We start from the raw sequence: 26,491 nt of genomic DNA on the forward strand, positions 1-26,491 counted from the left end.
AAGAAGAAGAGTGAAAATTCAGGGACGGTGACACCTGGTGCAGTAACACAGTCCTGAAGTCCTGGGCAGCTATCCTCTGTGGCCGTCGCATCTCCTGCTTGGACCACACTGCGCTACAATTGCAGTTAATGCACACAGATTCCTATCTCCTTGTTAAATCAGAGATTGCATGTCATCAGCTATTAATAGAGAATTACATATATTTTACTACTAAAGATTTGAGTTTAGTGTAGTATTTTGTATTTTGAATAAAATAAGGCATTAATTTCAATTTTATTAAATTGTTTCATTAAGTTTTGATTTTGCCTCCCTTACAAATAAACTTATTGATCAGATATATGTTATATAAAATCACTTGACTCTAAGTAGTAAAAATATTACTTTTAATCTACTTTTTTAAAAAGATTGTATCATGCATCTTTTAAGATTTTCTCTGTATGTAACTATCAGTGTGATCATTTGTGGTGAATAATCTCCACTGTGAGTCTAGTTCTGTTCTTACCACAGCTTTTTTATTATCCATAAATGTAGATTTGTTTTATACCAAAAATTAACACTTCATAATAACCTAATGCTGCACCCTCTCTTTCTGAGCTCTTGTGAAAACTCCTTCTGATTTTAAGATTTCTCTCTCCCTCTCTCTCTCCCTTTCCCTCTGCTTCCCTCCCTCCCTCCCTCCCTCCCTCCCCCTCTCTTTCCCTCCCTCCCTCCCTCCCCCTCTCTTTCTCTCCCTCTCTTCCTCCCTCCCCTCCCCTCCCCTCCCCTCCCCTCCCCTCCTCTCTCTCTCTCTCTCTCTCTCTCTCTCTCTCTCTCTCTCTCTCTCTCTCTCTCTCTCTCTCTATTGTTTAGGTTTTTGAGGCAAGGTCTTTGTAATCTTGGCTGGCCTGAAATTCACAGAACTTCACCTGCCTCTGCCTCCCAAGTACTGGGATTAAAAGCGTGCACCAGCACCCCCAATAAGATTTCTCTTTTTATTATCTTATTCTAACTAGAAAAGATTATGGCTTTTTCTTATCAAAAACAGTTTTAACTCATAATTTTGCTCTAGACCACTTTGTAGTGGGGTGTAAATAGTTTCCTTGCACAGAAATAATAACTCTTGAGTGGCTTTTTTATTTTAAAGTTAGAATTATTCTATTTAGCGACTATTCTGATATTCTTCTTAGAGTTGCCTAAGGTGTGCAGAAATAACAACCATTTTATGCTGTCAGCTATAGAGTTGTATGTAGTAAGTCTTTTTCTGTCCCATCAGCCAGATCCCAAGTAATGACATGAAGACTTCTTATTAATTATGAAGGTTTGACCTATAGCTTAGGCTTGTTCCTAACTAACTTTTATAACTTAAATTAACCCGTGTATATTAATCTACATTCTATCATGTGGCATTACCTTTCTTCTATCTTGTACTTCCTGTTTCCTCTCTGTGTTCCCAGAGTCCTCTCTGTTCCCCACAAGTCCCACCTAACCTCTTTCTGCCTAACTATTGGCATTTAACTCTTTATTAAACCAATCAGAAGGCACCTTAGCAAAGACACATCTTGACAGCGTAAACAAGTATTCCACAACAGTTATGCTTCTCCTTTTTTCAGTGAAACTGTTTGAAGTTATTGAAACAGAGAAGACGCTCTATCTAGTCATGGAATACGCGAGTGGGGGTAAGAGAGAGTGGGCTCTTGGTACATGGAATTCATGGTGCTTGGTGGCTCAGTATAACTTTTATGCCTTCATTGTTATTATAATCTATAGTTTTATTAGCAGATCTTTAATTACGTATTAATGAAAGTTCAGTGTTTACTTCCAAGACCTGATGAGTCTACAGGTCTTGGAAGTAACTTTTGGCTCATTTAAAAATTACTTAGGGACTTTTTAAAATTTGCTTTGTCATCTTTTGAATGTTTTAATTTGCTGATTTAAATATTAAAATAACATATTTGATTTGTAGCACAGGAAATCCCAAGTCCAGAATGTATTTAATAAAATGTATAGTGAAAGCTTACTCTACATCAGTTATTTATCTAACTGGCTGCTCACATATGACAACTCTTCAGTGTGTATGCATCGCCAAGATATTCCCTGAGTGTTTGGAGTTAAGTAACTGTTGATCTGTGTGTTCTGTAAACTAGGGTTGAGTTGATGGAAAGTGGCAGACCCCATGTGTAATATAGAATACAGCATATACTTTATCTCAGGATGACAAAGGGACTTTTTTTTATTTTGTGTTGATTAAATAATAGAAAATCACTTTTATCTCCTTCACTTTCTCTTAAATAAGAGACACTTGATTCAAAATAACGACTCCATTAGGACTTCTTAGATTACATCTTATGGTGCTACATTATTGAAAAAGTAAATGCAATACTTAAAGGACATGCTTTAAAAGCACAGAGAACTTAAGCAATTGAAAAATAAAGGGACTGGAATTATTTTATGGATTTACTAGGTGTTTACTAATTGATAGGAAAACATTACATTGACCGTAGTATAAAGCCTCTCCATTAGTGAAGGCCACGAGTGTTTATGGCAATTCAGGTCTTACGTAAACTGGAATAAGGACTTGTTTTGTCTATGGCATCTAGCAACACATTTTTACATGGCTTCTCAGATTTCTAAACTTTTTATTTTAAATACCAAACATGTGTAATTGCTTTTAAGTTGTTTTTGCCAGTTAAATGATTTAGTAAATTTGCTTTCTTCAAAACGTTTTTTGTTTTGTTTTGTTTTGTTGCCCTGAAAATATTTCAGAGTAGGTTTTTGTTTATTTCCTGATTTTTCCCCCTTTGTTTGTCTTTGGTGATGCTGGAGACTGATCATGGGGCCTCATGCTGGGCAAATGCTCAGCCACAGAGCTACATCCCAGCCTATCAGTGCAGGTTTCTGACATACTGGAAAAACATACGGATTTGCATAAAATGCAGATCTGTAGTAAAACTTGTAAGTGCTCCATAATGACTTGTTTTTCTGTCCTTTAGTTATATTTCCATACAAATCCATCCTGTCAGGGTAGGGGCCATGATTGTTACTTTTAGTTCAGTAAAACTCGTTTATTTTGTTGGTTTGATTTTCTACATAGCAGTGATCTAAAACTTAGAGAAAGGAATTAGACATGCTTTGATAGAAGAAATGATCGGCCTCTAAAGGCCATGGGGCCTTTCTGCTTTTATAGAGGCCCACCCCACAAGGTCTGCATGTATGAGCTGACTCAACGGCTGATAACAAGTACAGTCAACTCTCTATTGGTGCTGAGGGAAGGGTGCGAAGTCCGGAGGGGAGGGGCAGTGTGGACTAGTGTAGAAGAGACAGGTTCCATAGTTATGTGTTGGGGGTGGGCAGAGACAGTGTCATAGTTAGAGCTATGAAGAGACACCATGACCACAGCAGCGCCTATAAAGGAAAATGTTTAATTGTTCTGAGGTTCAGTCCATTATCATCTGGGTGGGACATGGTGGCGTGCAGGCTGTCATGGTGCTGGAGAAGGAGCTGAGTCCTACATCTTGATCTGCAGGCAACAGGAAGTGAAGATTGTCACACTAGACTTGGCTTGAGCATTGGAGCCCTCAGAGCCCACCCCAGTGACACACTTCTTCCAGCAAGGCCACACCTCCTAATAATGCCACTTCCTATGGGTCAAGCATTCAAACACATGAGTCATTGGAGGCCATACCTGTTCAAACCACCGCACACAGAGAGAATGAAAACCAACCCAAACCTGCTTTCTTTGAGTCATACAAAGCAATGCCTCTACTAATAACAATAGTCATGGTTCTTTGGCAGTGCTTCCAAAATTTTTTTTTTTTTTTTTTTTTTTTTTGACATTTTAAATCTATCACTGGCAAGGCAAGTCGGGGAAATAAAACGTTGAATTTTCCCTCTGAAATATCTGTATAGTTTCAGATTGACTGTGATATGCACACTGCTGACTATCTGAGTTGGATGCTGCCCCCTTGCCAGGGATCAGCTGGAGACTCCAACTGACTAATGGCATTGAGGATTAGAAAGCCTCCTCTGTGGTTTTTTTTTAATTGAAAGTAGTCTGTTAAAGTTGGTGTTGGGGCTCCTCTAACAGAATTTATTCTGCCTTTTGTTTGTGCAAATAATACTTATAAATGCTTATAGGGTGATTTTCTAGGTCCTGAGGATGTGCAGGTGAACGAAGAGTCAACCCTCGAGCTTACATTATAATTGGTGGAGCACAGCATTGGCAAATGCTTTGCTAAGGGAAAGACTGAGGCTTGTAGTATCCCGGTGTGAGCTTCCTGGGCACAACTAAAAGAACCAGATGTTTGACATTTCAACACTTATGTTTAGCTTTCCCAGGCTAACCTCGTGTGCCTAGAATTAACGCTGTGATGGGTTAACTGGGATTAGTAGCTGTTACCACATACCCAGAAGCACCTACTCTGATGAGCCAACTAGCGCATTCATTCATCTCTTGTTCTCATCCCATTTCCTGCTTTCTTCACGAAATACCCATGTTTGGCATTGTTGACGTGTTAGTTTCATCAGCATACATCCATTACATACTTGATTTTTGATATTTTACTTATATTCTGGGGATAATTTGCATATATGTCATATATCTGTGTACTTAAATACAAGCATCCTTTATTGAGTACTGTATGCCACTGTGCCAAGCACATGCATTGTTTCAGGTATCCCTCACAGCAACCTAGGTAGACTCTGGTAGAAGCAGGAACACCATGGGGTTACAAAGTCCTGCTAATGTCCCCTAGCACTAAGTACCCACTAAGTACAGGCTCCATAGGATACATACTCGTGGTCAGATTTTGAAGCCTGAGACTGTATTTGGCTATAGTATAGTATTAGTGCTGTGTAAGCTTTTAAGCCATCCTGTGAGTTGTTGCTCTACATGTATATCTGTGTTGTGCAGCCATTAAGGACAAAACGTTTCTCCTTTACACTGAGGGAATAGCTCAAGATTTTAACTTAATGTTAATTGTCTAAATTATTGCCAACTAGAAAAAATTTCTAAATCTTATGCAGAAATATGGATACATAAGTTCAATAGAAAATGTCAGCACCGTCTACTTTGTTAATGAGTTCAGCACACATTTGCTGCATGCCCACTCTGTGTTCTGACATGGAGAGGAAGGTGCATATGGGACAGCAGAGAGCAAACAAGGGTGATGGGATTCTGTGTTGCTTGTGGTTAGCTGTCAGGGTGTATGAGGACATGTGACAGGCCTAATCGGCATATAGGACAGAGAAGAATGATGGACCAAACTGTGGAGTGGAACTTAAGAGAACACATGTGAGTACTTTGTAGCTGAGGCCACAACACCAGCGCCAAGTGTGACATTGGCCTGCCCTGTGGCTTCCCTTCACTAGAACGGGTAATAAAGAGTTGACTGTATTTCATGTAACTTGTAGAGAACACATTTTCTTGGTTATTTTTAAGAGTTTTTCTAGATCATAAATTGCTACAGGTTCTCAGTTCCACATATAATTTTTTCCTATGCCTGTGTTAGTTTGTGACTTGTATAAATATAACAGAAAATGGTAGACCAAGTGGTTCTTGAAAACTGAGGCCAGAACTTGGCATTGCGTGTATTGTTAACCAAATCAATGTATATTTATTGCCTGCTTTACCTTTCTGATTCAGGTGAAGTGTTTGATTACTTAGTTGCCCACGGAAGGATGAAAGAAAAAGAGGCACGTGCAAAATTTAGGCAGGTATGGAAAGTGGTTTTCAACTTTGTTTTGCTGATGTTTTTAGTGGTGTGCAATGGGCAGTATCACAAACAGCTTTGAGAGTACATGGGATTTTTCAAAAGAAAAATTCTCCTTTCTTACACTTTTTAAGAATGGAAAATTCCTAGAAAAGAAACCCATTTTCCCTGAATTTTGCTTTAAAATAGTAGTTGCAGATGGTTATTTTGAGATGGCCATGAATGGTAACATTTCATAAGTTAGACTCAGTGTTTGAATCTGAAAACCTTAGGCCAGATGACTGAGACAAAGAAGTAAATATCCAATCCTTTGATGTGGCCAGAGTTTGTTATCAAGTCCTGTTTGCTTTGTGTGTGCATTTCATGTATGTGAAGAGTTATTTTTATAACTAAATATATATTGGTTTAAAAATTCATCTCAGGTTTAAAGAGTGTGGTCAGCTGCACTTAGCTTCCTGTGTGAGGAAGATGCAAGTGTGGTGGAGGCAGGGTTCCGTCCTAGCGTCAGCGCAGCTCCCTGGAGGAGGGCAGTGACAGAAGGTGGCCTTTAAAAGAATAAAACACATTGAGAATTTTACTTTTAATTTTTGCAGCTGCATTATGTTTAGTTTTATTTTTTACACAGTTTATTCAAAAAAACTTGCATATTAAAAATGCATACTAAAATTAACTAGACCATAAGTTTATACATCTCAGTGAATTTCTATACAGTTAGAAGGACCATTCAGAGCAAAAGCTGCGGTGCTTCACATTGGATTTTTATACTTTCACTGTTGGATATATTTTATGTACTTACCCAGCACCAAAAATGAAAATGCTGCTAAGCGTTTATGACCAGTGTATGTACATGTATACACACAGACACACACACACACACACACACACACACACACACACACACACACACACATTGGCTAGATCCAAAATATGAAGAAGAACATGGGGGATTTTCTTAGATTATATGACCTCACCTAATTTTATACATTCTAGGTCCATTCATTTTACTGCAAATTTTATCATTTTTTTACATTTTTCTTTAAAGCTGAATAGTGCTCCATTTTTATATATACTAGGCTTTCATTAACTATTCATATGTTGTTGGACAACAAGGCTGAAAAAATATACTTCATAAATTACTATATAAATGAGTAGTGAATTGTGAATTATCCATAAAATGTACTGAAATAAGGCTGCAGTGGTGTGTTATATGCTAGACTTGCCCTTAGTGAAGTAAGAATTTTTATTTTAAGGTAATTTAGGTCTTCATCTGTGGTCATTACACTGATTCTGCATTTAAAAACATTTTGTAGATTGGGCAGTGGTGACACATGCCTTTAATCCCAACACTCAGGAGGCAGAGGCAGGCAGATCTCTGTGAGTTCGAGGCCAACCTGGTCTACAGAGCTAGTTCTAAGACAGCCAGGGAAAAACCAAAACCAAACTGTTCTGTAATCAGTCTGTTGAGCAATGAAAGTGTCCATGAGGTCTTCCTCTAGGATAGTTTTCCATGGAGGGCAGTTCTTTAACCAGAGAGGCCCTTGCCGTGAGTGGACCTGCTTCACTTTGTGGCCTGACCTTCCAAAATGATTGCATGGTAGCTTTGTCCCCTAAGTCTCTATTATTCTGGTAGATCCCTACAGTTAGTTGCTCATAGGAGTGGGTGGGAGGCTATGAGGTGGCTGAGAGAGCAAAGGCATTTGCCACCAAGCAGGACAGCCCGAGTTCAGTGCCCAGGAACAATATGGAGGGAGGGCAGGGCAGGACTGACTCCTGAAAGCTGTCCTCTCACCGTAGCGCACATGCCATGCTGGGGAGAAGTGCACAGGGAAGACAGTGGTCCAGAGCAGTTGATGCGGGAGCTGTTGCTCTGCTCAGTACGTTTTGCTTCCTTGCCTTTAAACAGCAAAATAAACAGTGGCTATGGAAACAACTGGTAATGGGGAAAGCAACATTAAGAGCCTGGGCTGTGCTGAGCCTCTTCCCATTGCATTCTTTCCTATCCTGGGGTTAGAATTTCTTGCTATCTGGTCAAGCACTCTGGTTATCTCCCTCCTTGTCAGTCCTTGTTAGTAGCAGATGAGTAAGAAAATTCCAGTTATTGCTGCGTATTCCCCTTGAGATTCTCATGTATATTTTAAAGATCCTCATTTATCCTTTTTCTTTTTAGCCTACTGGTTTTACTTGTCTTCTAAAACATGGCAAGTATAGAAAGTTGTACTTGGCGAAAAGACTTTGTGTTGTGGGAGCAGTCAACCATTGTGTTCAGTAGGAGCAGGACAGAGTGTAGGTTTAGATCTTTAGCCCTAGCCCCCCTATAATGTGTATTTACTTTTATTTGTGACTTTTTATTTAACATTGAAAGAATGAACTACATAACAATGTTATATAGATTCATGCCCTTGATTCTGCTATTTGGTATGCTTTTTAGCAATACACAGTTTAAGATCATTTTAGCCACCATTGCCAGCACAATGCCTCTGCATTCCATAAGTTGTGAGGGTGGGCAAACACATGCATGCACACACATGCACGTGCAAACACACACACACACACACACACACACACACACACACACCATAGTATTGGCATGGGGAAGTGTGCTTCCTGCTCTTCCAGAGGACCTGGTTCAATTCCCAGCACCCACATGGTAGCTCATAACCATCTGAATCTCCAGTTCCAGGGGTCACATGCCTTTTTCTGGCCTCTGTGAGCATTGCACACATGTGTCATGCTGACATAAATGTAGCAAAACACCTATTTACATACAATGAAAATAAGTCTTATGTTCAAAATTATAGTATTGATCCCAAGGTCAAGCCTACTACTGAGAGAATAGGAATTCCTGACCCTTGTATGTCATTGCAAAGCTACCCCCAGCAACACACGTGAAGCCTGAGGTCAGCACAGGCCTGCTTGTAAATCCTGTTCTCAAAGTCCACATGGAAGGCTCCTAGAGAAGTCTCTGTATCCTACTCCTGGGATGTTCTCAGGTGGCAGTCTGCTATAGGCCAGCTTGATGAATTGTGGGCTTCTGAGTGGAGGCTCACGTGGTGAGTCAGAAGCCCAAACACCTTTCTTGTCAGACATGGTGCCTTGCTAGGGGAGTGTGGTGGCACCTTTAATGTCCCTCTTGAACACCAGCTTAGAGGCCATTTTCTGTGGAGAACATGTACTTCATGCAGCATTCTCTTATGTTAGCTTCTGCTGTTAGAGCTTTGAGCTGAGGACAATTCTTATTGCAGAAATATCTATGAGCTGCTTGCATAAAGACTGTCCTATCACGTGTGAGCCCATGGCCTCTGGTCACACTTGGTAACCAAATCTCTGTAGCACACCTTCACTGTGTCGTACAGGATGTGACCTGTAAAGACAGCAGTGTTGCCGGCATAGAGAAGTAGCCTGGTACCCTGAACACTGTTACCTCTGTAGTGTATCCAGTAAAACAGACATGCAAATCAATCCTGCGACCAACAGGCATAACTGAGTGAAAATCGAGTCTTAGAACTTTGAATCAGGGTGCTTCAGAATCTTACAGATGTTTATTGTTGTTCTGCTGTGTGTGGGGACTCATACTGAAGATGCTCAAGGCATTGTCATCCTGCCCGAGACATTTAGTGACCGCAGTATTTGCTCATTATGGAATCCAGGGACTTTCACCAATCTATCTCTCAAAGCTTGATTCCATCAGCATTATGAATATATCATATTCCCTCACCATTAACCTATCTCACCCCTTTACTCCCACTCTCTCTTACCAAAAATCTCAACTGTTCCTGTCCTTCAAGGATACCTTCCTCCAAAGGCATGTCCTCCAAGAAGCATTTCTGGTGAACATCATTCATTTTCATGACCCCTCACTTCTTTGTACCCCTGCTTCTGAGAGTCTACCTTGAATTATATTACTTGCTTTCAGCCCCGTAAGGGTGGTGCTCATGTAATGTTCATGTCTGTACTCCCCCTAGGAAAAGGCACATAGCAGGTACTCAATAAACTGACTTGAATCAAATGAATTTAATTGAATTATTTACTCATGTGTGTTGGTGGTTTTGGTTTTTTTCAAATTCATGTCTTGTCTCTGAACCATTTTAACATACATTTGGATGATTTCCTAGCACTGAAATGCCACTTTCCCTCTGCGTGGAATTCCTTTTCCCTCGTTTCTGTTAAACAGCCATACTCCCTACTCCATTAGACTTTCGGGAGTCTCGTTTCTGTCTGCATTTGTGAACAGCTAACTCACATCCATACAGGAAGCACCTTTAACCGACCCCACTGCTCTGCATTAAAATGACCAGCCTTTTAGGTTCCAGATAGAATTACACATACAAGTTAGCTCTTTACCAGCTGCGAGTTCTCTCTTTTAAAGACTTGTCACAGAAAAGCTTACAATCTGTTTCTTTTTTGTAGTCAAGACCTTTACACTGTCAGACATTTCCCTCTCTGGCCCTTATCCCAGAGTCCTACACACTGGCTCTGGCTGCAGAATGTATATGAAGTGCACAGTAATTTGTCCAGCTGAATTAAGGGCAAGTGTAAGATTAACTTGTATCTTGTTTATTTTTTTTCTTTTGAGGGTTAGTTTTTTCCTATGTTTTTACATTTGAGTAGAAAATATGAGATATTGTTAAATACTTCACTAATTAGTTCTTGATAAATTAAGGAAATATGCCTTGAACAAATGTGATATATTTCCCAAATACACTTTGCGTTAGCTCCACCCAGCATCTTGAATGCTAGTTTACATGTGCCAAAGCCTTCTTTCAACACTGAAGTGAACCCTTGTTCTAAATTACAAATTCCATACTTTGGCTCATGTAAACAGAAAAATTTGATGAGTATAGAGAATTTCCATGGCCGTTGACCAAAAGAAATTAGAGTATGTTTCCACAAGAGAATATTACTTCCCACATTTAAAACATTCATCTCTTTAATAAGCATAGTTTTCTAAACTAATCATGAAATTGCTATTATTTTTAAATCAAAGTTAGTATTTTATCAAATTGAAGTAATAATTTTGAAAATCAGATATTTAACCATAAAATAATTTTGACTTTTTATCCAAATATTTATTTCAGATTGTATCTGCTGTACAGTACTGTCATCAAAAATGCATTGTTCATCGTGATCTTAAGGTAAGCTGCTGCTTTTAAAATTAAAACCTTAATTATGAAAGTATGTAATAATAAGAGGGCTGGGGACTGGGGAGATGGCTCTATAAATAAGACCACTTGCTTTGCAAACATGAGGACCTGTTTTCAAATCCCCAGCACTTAATAAAAACCTGGTAGGACTGTGCATGCCTATAACCCCAGCATTTGGAGGCAGAGCCTGGCAGGTCCTGGGAGCTCACTGGCCAGCCTAGGTGAAACCGCCAGTGTCAGATGCAGTGAGTAGTTCTGTCTTTAGGGAGTAAAGCAGAGGTGATACTGCAGGACACTGGGGTCTTCCTCTGGACTCCATCCATATTGCCACACACACTTAAAATTTGTCATAGTAAGTTAGGGCCACCTCTTTCAGTTACCCAGCATTTCAAGCACAGGAGGAGGTGGTTTTATAGACGTGACACCATAGCTTATGAAAGACACTGTGTTCACCAAGCATATGAAAACATGGGCATGACTTTGTCTAATGTCAAAGTTAGAGGACTTGATTGGTTATTAACTAGCATATTTTAAATAAATAAATACAGAATTCTATCTGCTGGGGTCCAGCCTTAGCTCGGGTCGAGTACTGAGGCAGGGAAGGGATGTCAGAGCAAGGAAAACTTTTGACCACCAAGTAGATTGCACTCAAGTGGCCCTGAATAGCGCGGCCATCTTTATTTATACTTAAACAGAGTTTTTCATATCAGGCTTACATGAACAGCTTTATTATTGGCTTTTATTTCTGACTTTAAGAAATACATCACATTTTAAGGACTAATCGGGATCACTATGAAAGCCCCCATTGTTCCCCTTTATGCTTCCCCAGTACACCTTCCCACCCCCTGCATAGCCTTCTTCCAGACATAGAGTTCAGCACTTGTGCAGGCTTAACTAAATATCCAGACAGGCACATACTTCTCTTGCGGCACTGATGTCAGCTGGCAGCTACCTGAAGTTACAAAGTTAACAGTAATAGACATGGGCACAATGCTTTAAGGACAACAATATTCAAACCCAGACAATTCTTTCATGTCTGCAAGATATATTTTTATACAGTTTCCTTTCCTACAAGAGGGTTCCATGTCTTCATCTCTCTGTAAGAGGCAGACTTTGACAAAGCATTCTTTCCCATTTCTTTATACCATACTTCTCCCACCAATATGAGCTCATTTGTATGGTAAAGATGGATCTGCCCATCCCATATTTACCTTGCGTTATTCCCATCAGAATATACTAGGTCTTATCATTGATTCTATATGATTTCTATCCAAGGAACTTTATCTCAGCAGTTGACAGCTTGTGTATTTCTGAGGCTTTTCCCTGTTCTGTGTCTACATGCCTTACCCTCCTTTCCAGAGCTGTGAGTGAGACATGATTGTTCCAAGTGTTGTTTTCTCATACCTAAATGTCTCTATTGAGTCAGAAAAGTTCCCAGGATTAGGAGTTGGAGTTATTAAGGCCAGGTAAGAGATTTCAGAGACATTAACCCCCTGTTGAATCTTAGAGGAAAATATTCGAGAAAGACCAGAATTTCCAGGGAAAATTACAGCTGTTGCATATGTATCTGATAAAGTAAAACTGCGACCACCCTAAGGATCACCAATATAATGAGAGAGAAAGGATCCTGCGAGCTGCACAAACTTTGCATATTCCTAAGCTGTGCCGTGAGAGCCTGTTTCCATAGATGCCTTGCCCCGCGGAAGCCCATTGGACAGGTAGTTCTATGCTGATCTGAGACTAGGAGCTCCTGACATCTGTCCTCACCTGAAAATTGTTGTAAGAGGCTGCTAGTGTGTTCCCAGCTGCCCTCTGCTTGTTTGTTTCCTGGCCGCCCAGACTCCCGAAATAACCACACAGAAACTGTATTCATTAAATCACCACTTGGCCAGTTTACTTAAGCGTATTGCTAGCTAGCACTTACATCTAGAGTTAACCCATCTCCAGCATTTTATATTTTACCATGAGGCTTGTGGCCTACGGACAAGGTTCCAGCGTGTCTGTGACCCGTGGTGACTCCATGACTTCTCCTTGACTCGGTCTCCTTCCTCCCAGTATTGTTTAGTTTACTCTACCCTATCACAGGCCCAAGACAGTTTCTTTATTAACCAATGATATTCACAGCATACAGAGGGGAATCCCATATCAGAAAATGTTCAGGGTCCCATCTAGACAGAAGTAATGTCAAAGCTCAAGGCACAAAATACATATGTTCACCACATGGAAGAACTAGGGTTCTGTCTCAACACCAAAGTTTGAAATGAGGTTTCTAATGTATTTATGTGTAGATTAGTTTTCTGTCAACATAACACAAACTATAGTCTTTTGGGAAGAGGGACCCTCAATTGAGACAATATCTTTATCAGGATCGCTTGTATGCAAACCTCTGGGGCACTTTCTTGATGAATGATTGATGTGGAAGGCCCCAGCCCACTGTGGCAGTACCACTCCTGGCCAGGTGGTCCTGGGTTCTATAAAAAATCAGACATAGTGAGCCAAGAGAAGCAAGCCAGTGAGCAGCACCCTCCCTGCTCTCTGCTGTAGATCCTGTCTCCAGGTTCCTGATGTGAGTTCCTACGCTGACTTCCCACAGTGGACTGTGACTGGGGACGTGGAAGCTAAATAAACCCTTTCCTCTCACAGTTGTCCTTGTTGTGGTGTTTATCATAGCAATAGAAAGTAAATGTTCAAGATGCAGATAAACTAGTATAGTTTGGAATAAAGTGTGTGGTAGAAATGTATTGTCAAACAACTTTTAAAAGCTTGGGCTCAAGCAGTGTTTCTGCATTTCTTCCCCTCCTCTTCTTTTTCTTCCTCTTCCTTTTCCCCATCTTCCTCCTCCCGCTCCTCTTCTTCTTCCTCGTCATTCTCTACCTCCCATCTCTTCTTCATTCTCCCACATCTTATTTCTACTTTCCTTTTTTAACATTTCCCAGTGTCTTTATCCATTCCTGGCATCAAACCTGGATTCTGTTTAAATCCATTGCCTTACACAGTGGTTATTGGTTCTATTCTTCTGATCTGTTTACTACTCCAAATGTTTCTGTATCAATTCTTTTCTACAGAGTTTTAGGGGAAAACATTTCTACAAAGAAAGTGTAGTTATGCTGTATTTTTGATTCATAACTTAAACTATTTTTATATTGAAATAAAATCATGTTCAACAACCATGTGTCCAGTCCAGTCCAGTGGAGAGAGGGTCCCATATGTCCCAGGACTGCATCCTCAGCACTGTGTGCTGGTATCTCTGGAGGCAGTGGGTTACTTAGATTGCCATCTAGACTGTTGTGGAGAAAGTGTTCTGGAAAGTCTACTTTAGAACAGATGGCCAAGAAAACCTAAACCCTTATAGCGGAAAGGCATGTTGTTGTTGTCGTTGTTGTTGTTGTTGTCGTTGTTGTTGTTGCTCAGTCCATAAATGTTGATTTAATGTAACTCTTCCAGATTCATTCATTTTCATAATATCTGTGTCCACTTTTATTTATTAACAAGTTGGTTTTTCGTTTCGTTTTCTTGTAGGAAATGAGGGTTTTGGGTTTTATTGTTTAGAAACAGGGTACCACCATGTAGCTAGCCCAGGCTGACCTGCCTCAGTTTCCCGCAGAAGCCCAATTGTCCATTTGTTTCCTTTCACTAAGCACTGCTTTGTTGAGGAAGTGCTCTGTAGGAGAGGACAGGGGACGGAGTAAAGGAGCCACAAACCCGACATACCCTGGAGCCTGCCATCAACTGCCTGTTCAGATGGTGCTCCTCTGGCTAATCTTGGCTTAAGTCTGAGGCAAAGTGGAATTTCAGTGTGTATTCTTTAGAATAGGTAGGTCCTGTTACGGTACAGTTCCAAGATGCCTCTTACCATGAAGTTAAAAACCTTTAAAATAAACTGTGGGAGTGGTGTTTAAAATAACCTTTCTGAAATAGTCCTGTGTGCTTTCTTTTTCAAGTGTTAAAATCCAGTCTTGCACAGATGTCACTTGGACAGCTGTGCACTGCAGAACTGGATGTTAGTCTTAAATGAGAGGCAGGCAGTAGCAGACTTAGTATCTGAGAGAAGTGCAGTGGGCATCTTTATTTTGTGTGCGCTTTTTACATTGTCCTTTTTATTATTTTCCTCTTAGGCTGAAAACCTTCTCCTTGATGCTGATATGAATATTAAAATTGCTGACTTTGGTTTTAGCAATGAATTCACAGTGGGGAACAAATTGGACACTTTCTGTGGAAGCCCGCCTTACGCTGCCCCCGAGCTTTTCCAAGGCAAGAAGTATGATGGGCCAGAAGTGGATGTGTGGAGTCTGGGCGTCATTCTCTACACGCTGGTCAGTGGCTCCCTGCCCTTTGATGGCCAGAACCTAAAGGTACCTGCTGTTTGGTGCTGATGCCCTTCTCCCCGGGAGCTGTAATGCCAACCACTGCTTACAAATGCTTTCCTTCTTTGTCCAAGGAACTGCGTGAGCGAGTCCTCCGGGGGAAATACCGCATTCCTTTCTACATGTCCACAGACTGCGAGAATCTCCTGAAGAAACTGTTAGTGCTGAATCCCATAAAGAGGGGCAGCTTGGAGGTGAGTGTGCTGTGTGTCCCAGGTGCATGAACAGTACACATCATAGACGCTGCCGGTGTGGCTCCCAGTGTTGGCCACCATCTAATCTGCCTTTTCAGCATCAGGAAGTAATGGTTCTTTATTGAAAAACCACAGTAGGTCTCTCCAAAGGCTTATTTCTTCTTTGTTCTTTGGTGAGTTATTTAAACAGAAACAGTGGAGGCAAAGTTGACTCCCTCAGCCCCCAAGTCAGGGTTCCTCTGTATACTCCTGGCTGTGAACGCACCTTGTAGACCAGGCTGGCCTCGAATTCAGAGATCCACCTGCCTCTGCCTCCTGAATTCTGGGATTAAAGGCGAGCGCCACCACCAAAGTTGACTTTTGAAGGGGATAAACCTAGCCTGTGTCAGAAACTATGTGGTCCAAAACAAAAACCTTTATGTTAAGACTGACCAGATCTTTGAAGGTTGAAAATGATTGTGAAAATTCGAAACCAGTTAACTCTTCATCTGGAATCACGTGAAGCCAAAATCTGCAATAGGAACTTCTCGTCAGTACTGAGAATTTACAGACATGAGCAGAGTACATTGGAGCAGGTGCTTTTCCTTTAGACACTGCTGTTGCCCGCACACATTCCATACACACTATCTTCATGTCCTAACTGTTACAGAACCAGCAGAGGTCCTAGTAACCAAGATGACAAGTCTCTTTCCCTTCTTACGCTGTAACTAGGATAACTGATGATCATTTTCCCTTCTGGGTCTTCTTCGGTTTTTAAAGATTATGTGTTGAAAGTGTTTGCTTTCATGTATGTGAATTACATACATGCAGTGCCCTGAGATGCCAGAAGTTGGGGTAAATCCCCTGGAACTAGAGTCACAGGTGATTGTGAGCTGCCATGTGGGCCTGGGAACCCAACCTGGGAAAAATGCTTTTACTCTCCCAGCTGCCCCTTTTGTCCCTTCACATCTGTCTTTAGGAATATTTTGGCCTAGAGTTTGAAAGACTCAGTACCCATTCCTCACTTGAACTTTTCAAGTCTTCCTTCCTGTGTGGGAAGCACAGGGAGCGCAGTGAAGCTCCTGCGCAGTGCTTTGTTTCACGGGGGCTTTCTGCACACACCATGAGGTGCAGTGGAGGTGCAGCCCTGGGAAGCCAGCCCTGTTCACAGTGCTCAGCTCCACTTGGGCATCCTCATTCTTTTCCACGCATACCTTTTCTAAAAGACATAGTATGTTTTGGTGGGAACTGACGACTTGAGAAACTAAGTGCTATGAAGGAGCAGATCAATTGGTATTTTTTTACTGCATTGTTTGTTCAGGTGTGATTAGCTCTTAGCTCAAATTTTTTGTGACTTTTCCTTTGGGGGTGAAATGACATGTTAATACTGATGTCACTACTGAAAGCCCATTTCTCTCTTACTGTTTTTCTCAGCTCACTTCCACCCATTCATAGAAAGTGTGTGTTGGCTCAGAATGGAAAACCACTGACTTGTCAGTTCTGAGGGTCTAGAACCAGCTCTGGGGTCCACTTTTTTTTTAAGATTTACTTAAATTGTATATATGTATGTGAGTATGTACACGAGTGCTAGTGCTGGAGGTGTCTGTGGGATCCACTCATATCCAGGAACTCCCTTCACTTGCCTGTGAGTAACAGATTCCCAGAGCTGAGACAGCAGTTCACAGAAAGGCAGATTAGAGAGAATGTAGACAGTCGCCTGGGGAGACAGTGCTTACAACCTTCTGTGGGCTGCTAATAAAAATGAATGTGCTTCCCTCAAAGACAACTATTTACTGATTTCAGATTTGGCCAGAATAATTATCCAAATGGTTTACTCTTTGATCCTTAACATTAAGAGGCTGCAAGTTGTGCAGACCTTATGGTATAGATTTATAAGCCCAGCTTCAGTGGAAGAGTTGAGGATCAAGGCCAGTCTCAGCAGCTGAGCCCCTACAGTTCAATGGGAGAGCCTGAGCCTGGCACACACAGGGCCATAGTGCAAGCCCAGTGAACCCCTGAGTGTTAAAACACTGGAGTACGTGGAGTAGAATTTAAAAGCCAAATTATTATCTAAAATTTTATCTTATGACAATGAGTCCATTGTATTGTATAATTTAATATATACTTTTGCTAATGATGATGATTAGACTTTTTAAAGATTTCCTTTTTTTAAGATTTTTAATTTTATTTTATATGTATGGGTATTTTGCCTGCATGCATATATATGTGCAATTTAAAAATATTCATTTTAATTTGAAAATATTCCTTTTAAAGGAAGGAGGGTTGTTTGTGCATTGCTTTTTGTGAGTACTGGTTAACCTATTGCGATAACATCCTGGGTGTCCAAGAGAGCCATACCTTCTGTTGGACATTAATTAAAGTAGATAGAGTAACTTTATTTGAAATTGTCACATGACTCTTGTTGAGTGAACCAATAAATTTCACGTTTGAGGAGTGGGTTGAATGTTGTAATTCACCAGACATGACTTAGAGTTTATTTCCTAGCAAATAATGAAAGACCGATGGATGAATGTTGGTCATGAAGAAGAAGAACTAAAACCGTATTCTGAGCCTGAGCTTGATCTCAGTGATGCAAAAAGAATAGGTAAGTGTTTAAATACTGTGAGAGTCGCTGCCATAGACTACAGGAACTGGTCCATTGACCTAGCACAGCAGTGTGGTGTGGGCTTTTATTTTGAAACTCTTCCACTGTCACCTTAATGGCGGCGCTGCAGGGCTCAGGTCCCTCAGTCTGTTTCCACTCACAGCTGCGGTCCCATTGGACACTGGAACAGAAATAAAATAAACTAGACAAGCACACTTACTTCTTCCTGCACCCTCACGGGAAGATACCTGCTAGAGCTGAGCACTGAGCAGACGAAAAGGTATAGCGAAGTCCAGGACACAGAAATCTAAGCTGCCTCTCCCTTTCTGCTTAGCAGACCTTCCCTGACCCCATGACCTAATGAGAACATTGTGAAAGTCTTAATAGCGGAACTGTGTACTGCAATGAAAAGGGAGCGGAGGGCTTGGATCGGGAGAGTCGTCTCCTCAGGAGGAGCCGAGAAGGTGCTGAGAGAGAGGAGCGCGGAGAGAACGAAGAGGGGGCACGTGGGAGGCCCAAACAGTACAGACCTTGCCTGGACAAAGGAAGTCAGCTCAGAAACGTCCCCAGGAAATGAGAATTGGCTGAATATATTAAATCCGTAACTTAAATAATTCTGCACACAAAAAAATTAGGAATGGGGCTGGAGAGATGGCTCACCAATTAAGAACACTTGTAGCTCTTGTAGAAGACCCAAGCTCAGTTCCCTGCACCCAGGTTGTGGCTCACAGCCATCTGTAACTCCAGTCCCAGGAGAGCTAATGCCCTCTTCTGATGTCCACAGCCCCCAGGCAGGCCTGTAGTGCACTACAGTGCACATGTAGGCAAAGCAATTAAATAAATGTTAAAATTATAAATGTATAGTATCTGAATATATACTACCGCTAAGTTAATAATCAAAAGATTTCATAGTTAAAACTCACTTTGAATATTTTAAGAACTAGTTTTTTCTAACATTATTGGCAGACCTATGTTTTTGCTGATTGTTTACTAAATAGATACATTTTTCAGAAACTTTTTTCTTTTCTTTTTTTCTAGACATTATGGTCACCATGGGTTTTGCACGAGATGAAATCAATGATGCCTTAGTAAGTCAGAAATACGATGAAGTCATGGCTACTTATATTCTTCTAGGTAGAAAACCACCCGAAGTAAGTTTTTTGTTTTTTTTAATTAATATAGATTAATTCTTGAGTTAAATGGATAAAGATATGTTAGTAAATATATTTGTTTCTTTGTGGAACCAAAAATCACAAGAAGATCCTAGCAGTCTTATTAGAGATCACAAATCAAGGTGCTGAATTGTATACTGATCTCATTAGGAATGAGCAGGCCTGCTGCCCTGCTTGGCCCTAGCAGCTCTACCCACAGTCTTCACTTTGAGCACGGTGTCCCAAGAGTTAGTTGTGTAGTGCACACTGTGTAGCCAAAATCAGTGTGATTATCGTGAGTGTACAGTATGACAGGGTCTAAAGCAAAGAGAAGCGTGTGTCTGCAGCAACGTAGATACATGAGCGTCCAGAAGATGGTGCCTCCTGGCACTGGCCTTGTGTCAAGGGGCTCTTCTCGTAGGCAGCAGAGGTCCATGGAAAGCAGACAGTGCAGGAAATGACTGTGTGCAAGTGGTGGCCACGGGAGTAAATGATGCTTTGGAAAAGCAGCTATAGAAAGATGAACTGAAATAGGAACCGAGGCCAGATCATTGAAAGTTGAAATCTAGACATCTGTGGGAGGCATTCTGAAAGAAAAAGAAAAGGCTATAATTAGTCATAATTAAATACCAGCTATGAACAAAATCATACATTCCAACTGAAGTTTGTTGAAGCTGTCTCTATCAGAAGCAATGCTAACACCATGAGGGTAAAGCCCGGAAGTCCTTCTGTCCAGGAGCCCCCATGTAGAGCTCAGCAGCCAGCATCATTGTTCACCATGGGGCGTGATGCAGATACTCTGTGAGTGGATGAGAGCTGGCACCTGTGACAAGCTAGGGTGAAACCCACCATGGTGGTCCATGTGACATGCCAGTGGGAAGACGGAATGAGCCCTGATTTCTCACAGGTGCCTGCTGTGTGAGGTGGCATGTCAGGAGGGCACGTGGCTTCTGTGAGGTGGCGTGTCAGGAGGGTGCATGGCTTTATCAGAAGGGCGGGTGGACTGAGAAGCTAGCTCAGTGCAGGGCGGTAGGAGGACAGTCTTGTTGGGTGGCACTATAGGAGAGATGGATATAAAGATCTGGATTTGGAGCAAGGATTTGATTACAGTGTGAGAGTTGTTATCCATATATAGCACGCACGTGCTAGGAACCGTTGTAACCATCACAAGCATTAACTTGTCTGAGCCCTTGGTGAGCCAACTGAGCAGGAAGAACAGCTGCTACATGGAGAGGGTCTCCAAGGGGCACCAGAACCAGGGGCCGTGCGCAATGTCAAGAGAGCTAGGTGGGAATGGCCCAAATAGGTGTTTCTAGCCTCTTCCGACTGTTCCTACTTAGATTTCAAATGACCTCTGGGGACTTTAATTTTCTTTTTAATTCAAACACAAATTCCAGGCGTCTATTAAAATCAAATATGAATTATATTGGAAATAAACTATTGAAGCTACTGTGAATGGAAAGTCAGGCTCACTGCCCCCATCAGAGCCACCAACATTTTCTGTAAAATATGGACAAAAGCACTTAGCTCTTAGGGCCGTTGAACAGGTTTAGTACGGTAATCCTTGTTAGTACAGTAGTTGTTGACACGCTTAGAATAGTTGCTGGTGGATCACCTCTCCACGGCCCTGCTGCTGTAACCAGCAGCATTTTTACTGCTTGACACCAACAGCCTGACTTTCCAGTGCAGTCCTGGGGTTGGCTCCAAACCTTACCAGCATCATACAGCTTTCAAATTACAAAGAGAGGCTGTGTGTCAGCCCCAGCTTATGGTCAGTGCTATGAGAGTCATGTCATCAGAGCCAACAACACAAATTTTGTTTTGTAAATGTAGAACAGCAAACAAAACAGTTTAATTTTAGTTCATAGTGTGGAGTGTAGTTATTTTACTTGTGTGTGTGAGTGTGTGTGTGTGTGTGTGTGTAAGATTTTAGATTGTCTAGCTGGGCAGTGGTGGCACACGCCTTTAATCCCAGCACTTGGGAGGCAGAGGCAAGTGGATCTCTGTGAGTTCAAGGCCAGCCTGGTCTACAAGAGCTAGTTCCAGGACAGGCTCCAAAGCTACAGAGAAACCCTATCTCAAAAGACCAATAATAATAATAATAATAATAATAATAATAATAGATTTTAGATTGTCTCCTGTTTGAAACCCAGTGATGTCCTCGACCTTTTTTGTCTAGAGAGTGCAGGTTAATATATCACGGGTTTGTAGCAATGATTAAACAAAGTAACATGTAAACACCTAAGGACAGTGTCTGCTGTGCAGTTACCATGCAGTGCTTTGTGGCTCTTACTTGTTTTGGCTAAACTGAGGAGTTGTGCACAATAGCAGATTACATTAGTGTGAGCGTTCTAATACCCAGCTCCCTCCCTTCCTTCTTGCCAGTTTAAAGTCTGTTTTTCAGTTTCGATTGCCCTTACAGAGCTTCAAATCATTCTATGAATGCAAACTATTTGCTATTTTAAAATCTGGGTGATCACTCTCCTCAGTTTGAAGGTGGTGAGTCACTGTCCAGTGGAAACCTGTGTCAGCGATCCCGGCCGAGCAGCGACCTGAACAACAGCGCTCTTCAGTCCCCGGCTCACCTGAAGGTCCAGAGAAGCATCTCAGCCAACCAGAAGCAGCGTCGCTTCAGTGACCATGGTGGGAGAGCAAATCTAAGAATGAGAGACAGACTAGCTTTGTGTGTGTGTGTGTGTGTGTGTGTGTGTGTGTGTGTCTTACCCAACACACACTTCCCTTTCCTTCCGTTCTTAGCCCTTCTCACAGACTTTCACCATTAGACGATCAGGAGGATCTCTTTTGTGGAGACCCGAACTGATTTGTGTAATCAATCTCATCGTAGTTGAGAGTGTAAAGCACACAAACACAGAGATTTTTAACATAGAGGGTCCTTGTTTATGGGAAGTCTATTCATGGCTTCCCAGCTAACGTTGCTATTCCTACTCATTGCAGCTGGTCCCTCCATTCCCCCCGCTGTGTCATACACCAAAAGGCCTCAGGCCAACAGTGTGGAAAGTGAACAGAAAGAGGACTGGGACAAAGACACAGCCCGAAGACTTGGCAGCACCATGGTGGGATCAAAGAGCGAAGTGACAGCCAGCCCCCTGGTGGGTCCGGACAGGAAAAAGTCTTCTACTGGCCCGAGTGTGAGTCAGAGCTCTTCTGTATCACAGCTTGATCTTATGTGGCACGGGATTTTGTAAAAGCTTTGTCTTTTGTCCTTTTAAATGTTTCAAAATGAGTCATAATTTAAAGACCATGAAAAAGGGCCCAAGCTTCTCATGAATGTAACTGAAGAAAATAGTGCAGAGAATTCTTTGTTGTTGTTGTTTTAAGACATTTTCCTCAGTGGCCCAAGGCAGCCTGGAGCTCACAGCAGCGGTAGTCCTCTGACCTCAGCCTCTTGATGGTGGGATTCTAAGCACAAGGCCCTGCAACCAGCTAAAATTCTGAAATCCGTAGCCTCACTTCAGAATGGAACATTAAGCCCTTGCTGCTTGTCCTGCTTTTGTGATATTTACCTGATGATACATTGGTGCATTTAATCCTACATTTACATATAAACTGCTCTTTGAGGGCAGACTCATTAATAATTTGTCCACTTATGTCTCATGAAATCTCTTAAAATGCCACCCTCTAGAAATTCTATCAGGAGCTAGAAGAGAGGCCGCAGTGCTGTCCTGGAAGGAGCAGGACACAGAAAGAATGAAAACAGTGAGGAAGGGTGAGGACAGTGTTCTGAGGCCGCACGGGGAGAGTTTGCAGGAGTGATGACAGTTAAAAGAGAAGGCTCAGGATGCAAACAGAAGCCAGAAGAAAATGTGCTCCTGGGCTTGCTAAAGCAGATTGTGTAGATGCCCAGAAAACAAGGTGAGACATCTTTAAAGATTTTAGAGGGAGAACTGATGACCATAAAAGGAGCAAAGTTAAATTGCTTTCAGATTGTTCATCAGTAGTGTGGATGCCAGAAGATGCAATAGTGTTTTTAAACTTCCAGGGATAGGAGGAAAGCATTTTAGGTCTAGAATTTTATATCTAGCCAAACTGTCACTCAAAAATAAAATACAATAATATCTTTAGGCATAAAATGTGTCATCTATTTGACTGAACAGTGACAATTTAAAAACACTGTACTACTTAAGAAAGTATTCTTACAGAAAGAGAAAGAACATAACATGTTGATGTAAAATATACAAGAGTTAAATGTACTCAAATAACTTAGTAAGGACCAGTGAGATGGCTCATTGGGTAAGGGGGCTTGTCACCTTGTCTGACAAGCTTGAGCTTCGTTCAGAACCCCAGAGTGGGAGGAGAGAAAAGTTTCCTCTGATGTCCACATGTAAGTGCACAGACATACATGCACACATGTTCACATACTGAAAATTCTGAGTAATATCCATAAAAATAAACACAGGAGTAAGGACAGGCAGATATTAGAACAGAAACACAGGAGTAAGGATGGGGCAGAGATTAGAACATAAATATGTACCTTGCTGGGCAGATGATGAGAATAAAGTTAAGAAATTGATATTGGTGAGCAGACATGGTTCAGGAACATAAAGAAGGGTGAACAACATGAATGAAATAAAATCATAACTTTAATCAGCAGAGGGAGAAGAACCCTTTTTCTAGTATATTGTGGGTCACTTTAAGTAGAAAATCTGCAGTGATATGCCAAAAGCAAAGCCAGCACACCTTCATCACAAGTAGGTTGTCTGATGCTACTGTTCTGTGTGGTTATTGAGACCATGCTTTTTTCAAATATGTCATTAGCTTAGCACTTCCTAGTCTAAGAAGTAAATGTACATGCCTTTGAGAATTGATGGTATGGCTTAGTGATCAAGAGCACTTGCTCTTACAGAGGGCCAGGCTTGGTTCCCAGGACCCACGTGGTAGCTCACAACTCCAGGTGATCCAACACCCTCCTCTGGCTTCCATGTGATGCACTTACATACATGCAGGCAAAACGCTCACACATAAAAGTAAAGAATGGTGGTATAGCTGCTTCCTCTCCTCTACCTGATCTACTTGGAAAGGATAAAAAAGGCATAATTTTTTCAGTATTTTCCTGTGAGCTGGAGAACTATTTCAAAAGTCAGCACTCCATGTAGCAGTAAAAGCACACTGTTCCTGTGTCTTCCACCACTCTCCACATTAGCCTATGGTCCACTCAGATTGGACCTTCTCTGCATGGCCAACTTAGCTTTCTCCCTCCGCGCCTGCCCTTATGTGCAACTGCATCCTAATCCCATTGCTACAAATTGTGCAAGTCCTGTGTCCCCAGGGGAATTCCATGTGGTAGCTACTCCACATCTCCCCAGCCTGCCCATAGCTGTGTCCGGCTCAGATCTGAGCCAGGTGCTGCCTGTTTGTACACTGTCTCCCCATGCTCATAGTCCTCAATGCTGAGGTGAACGGTGAGTGCTCAGGCTTTATTGATTAACTTCTGAAAGTCATTAGTTAGATTAATTATACTACATTATTTAACATTTTAAACAATCATAAACCAAAAGATTCTGTCATTTTATTGTCTCCTCTTTGCTATCTATTCCTTTCCATCCTGAACTTACAAAATAACTCATTCTATTACATGGGTGGGTTCTTCTTTTGCTGGAGAAAACAAAAATGGACATGACATAGCTATCTCATCTTTCCATGATAGTTAGGACAATTCTGCATGTAGAAAGCTTTTCCGTTGCTCACAAATAACAACATGGAAATTTATTATTAATTACTAAACCTTGGCCTTTAGTTTAGGCTTGTTCTCTACTAGCTCTTATAAGTTAAATTAGCCCGTCTGTGTTATCCTACATTCTGCCTCGTGGCCTTACCTTGCTTGGCACTGCCCATCCTACTTCCTCCATGTCTGGCTAGCAACTCTGACTTTCTTCTTCCCTGAGTCCTCTCTGTTCCTGGAAGTCAGGCCTAACCTCTACCTGCCTGGCTATTGGCCATTCCGCTCTTTGTTACACCAATCACAGCAATGCATATTCACACCGTGTACAAATATCCCACAACTGTATTTGGTTTTTCCGGTTGTGCAGGTTCCTTCTAGATGGGAGCACGCAAGTCTTTGTAAAAGCTGCATGGTTTTAATTGCTACCAATTGACACATGTCAAGATCTACTCTGCCTTTCTTTTTGGGTGATGTGCATTCTTCTATGATTCTGTTCCTTCTTTTTTTTAAGATTTATTATCTTTGTGTGTGTGTGTGTGTGTGTGTGTGTGTGTGTGTGTGTGTGTGTGGTTGCTGCATGTATGCAGCTATCCTCAGAGGCCAGAAGAGGTCGTTGGATTCCCTGGAGCTGGAGTTACAGGAAGTTGTGAGCTTCTGAGATGGAGGCTAGGAATCAAGACTCAGGTCCTTTGCAGGGCACTGCTGAGATATCTCTCCAGCATACTGAAAGATCTTTAAAACTGCACTTATATAAAGTTGCTTGTATGATTTTCCCCTTCTGCATCTAAGTTTGAGGAAATACCTGTTAAATTTCTAGTGCTCATACTAAACAAATGTTTGATTAACTGTGTATTTTAAAGAATTATAGAAGCTAGATTAGGTAGGAAGATATTTTCCACTGGAGCAGAGATGGAAGTGTTATATCCCTTTTGAGTCACTCCTCCTGGGCTTGGGGTGGCCCAGTGGTAAAGTGCTTGCTTAGATTGTTCAAGACCCAGGGTTGGAGTCCCAGCACTACAAACAACAACAAAATGAAGACACAAGACACAGAAAATCACCCCTGTCCTTCTTATTACCGGTAACAAATAGTGTTTGGCAGGCATGATGGTATAGGGTCTTCTGTGTGATTAGGAGACTAGCTCATCTGTCTACCCCTTTTTTGCTATTCTTTCTCTTGTTTACATGTGGCCTGTCTCCTAACTCAAACAGGGGACTATGGGCAGGGTAGCTATGAGCAGTGTCTTCAATTGCACTGCTCAGCCCCCCATCAACACTCAGCAGGCAGGCACTGACCTGGAGAGAGGTGAAGTTGATGAGTAGTCAAAGAAGACCACAGACTTCTAGAGGAACTGCCACCTTCATTGCCCTGTCCATACTAAGATTGAGGGCAGATTTACTCTCTGCTCTGCCCCTTCTCAGCCAGGCACTCCCTGAGAGAATGGAACCTGCTTCCTGTTGCTTTCCAATGCCATTGTCTGCCTCTGTGGAACTATAAACTAAAACAGTAGTGGGTGGGGTTTGTTTGTTTTGTCTTTTGCTGTTTTGGTTTTCTTTTGATTCACTTTTTATTTCTAAAATCTAAATATGAGAAAGAAGAAAAATGAATCTTGCTTATGTGAGTCTACTCAATTAAAATTATGCTTTGAAATTTTTCTGATAATTTGATTTCACACTAATATAGTTAAGATTT

At 41.5% G+C, this 26,491-nt stretch overlaps 1 protein-coding gene across 2 annotated transcripts in view; it reads left to right on the forward strand.

Moving 5' to 3' along the window:
- LOC119827367 (serine/threonine-protein kinase MARK1) overlaps positions 1–26,491 on the forward strand; it is a 54,746-nt gene that overhangs the window by 15,444 nt on the left and 12,811 nt on the right. For both annotated transcript variants that reach the window (XM_038349014.1, XM_038349015.1), the window contains exons 4-12: positions 1,590–1,655; positions 5,621–5,691; positions 10,763–10,819; positions 14,944–15,180; positions 15,267–15,386; positions 17,871–17,970; positions 19,009–19,121; positions 21,611–21,764; positions 22,077–22,270. In XM_038349014.1, the coding sequence (XP_038204942.1) occupies positions 1,590–1,655; positions 5,621–5,691; positions 10,763–10,819; positions 14,944–15,180; positions 15,267–15,386; positions 17,871–17,970; positions 19,009–19,121; positions 21,611–21,764; positions 22,077–22,270 (1,112 nt within the window). The remainder of the gene's footprint in view (positions 1–1,589; positions 1,656–5,620; positions 5,692–10,762; positions 10,820–14,943; positions 15,181–15,266; positions 15,387–17,870; positions 17,971–19,008; positions 19,122–21,610; positions 21,765–22,076; positions 22,271–26,491) is intronic.

Source organism: Arvicola amphibius, chromosome 12 (assembly GCF_903992535.2).
Source record: "Arvicola amphibius chromosome 12, mArvAmp1.2, whole genome shotgun sequence".
Lineage (NCBI taxonomy): Eukaryota > Metazoa > Chordata > Mammalia > Rodentia > Cricetidae > Arvicola > Arvicola amphibius.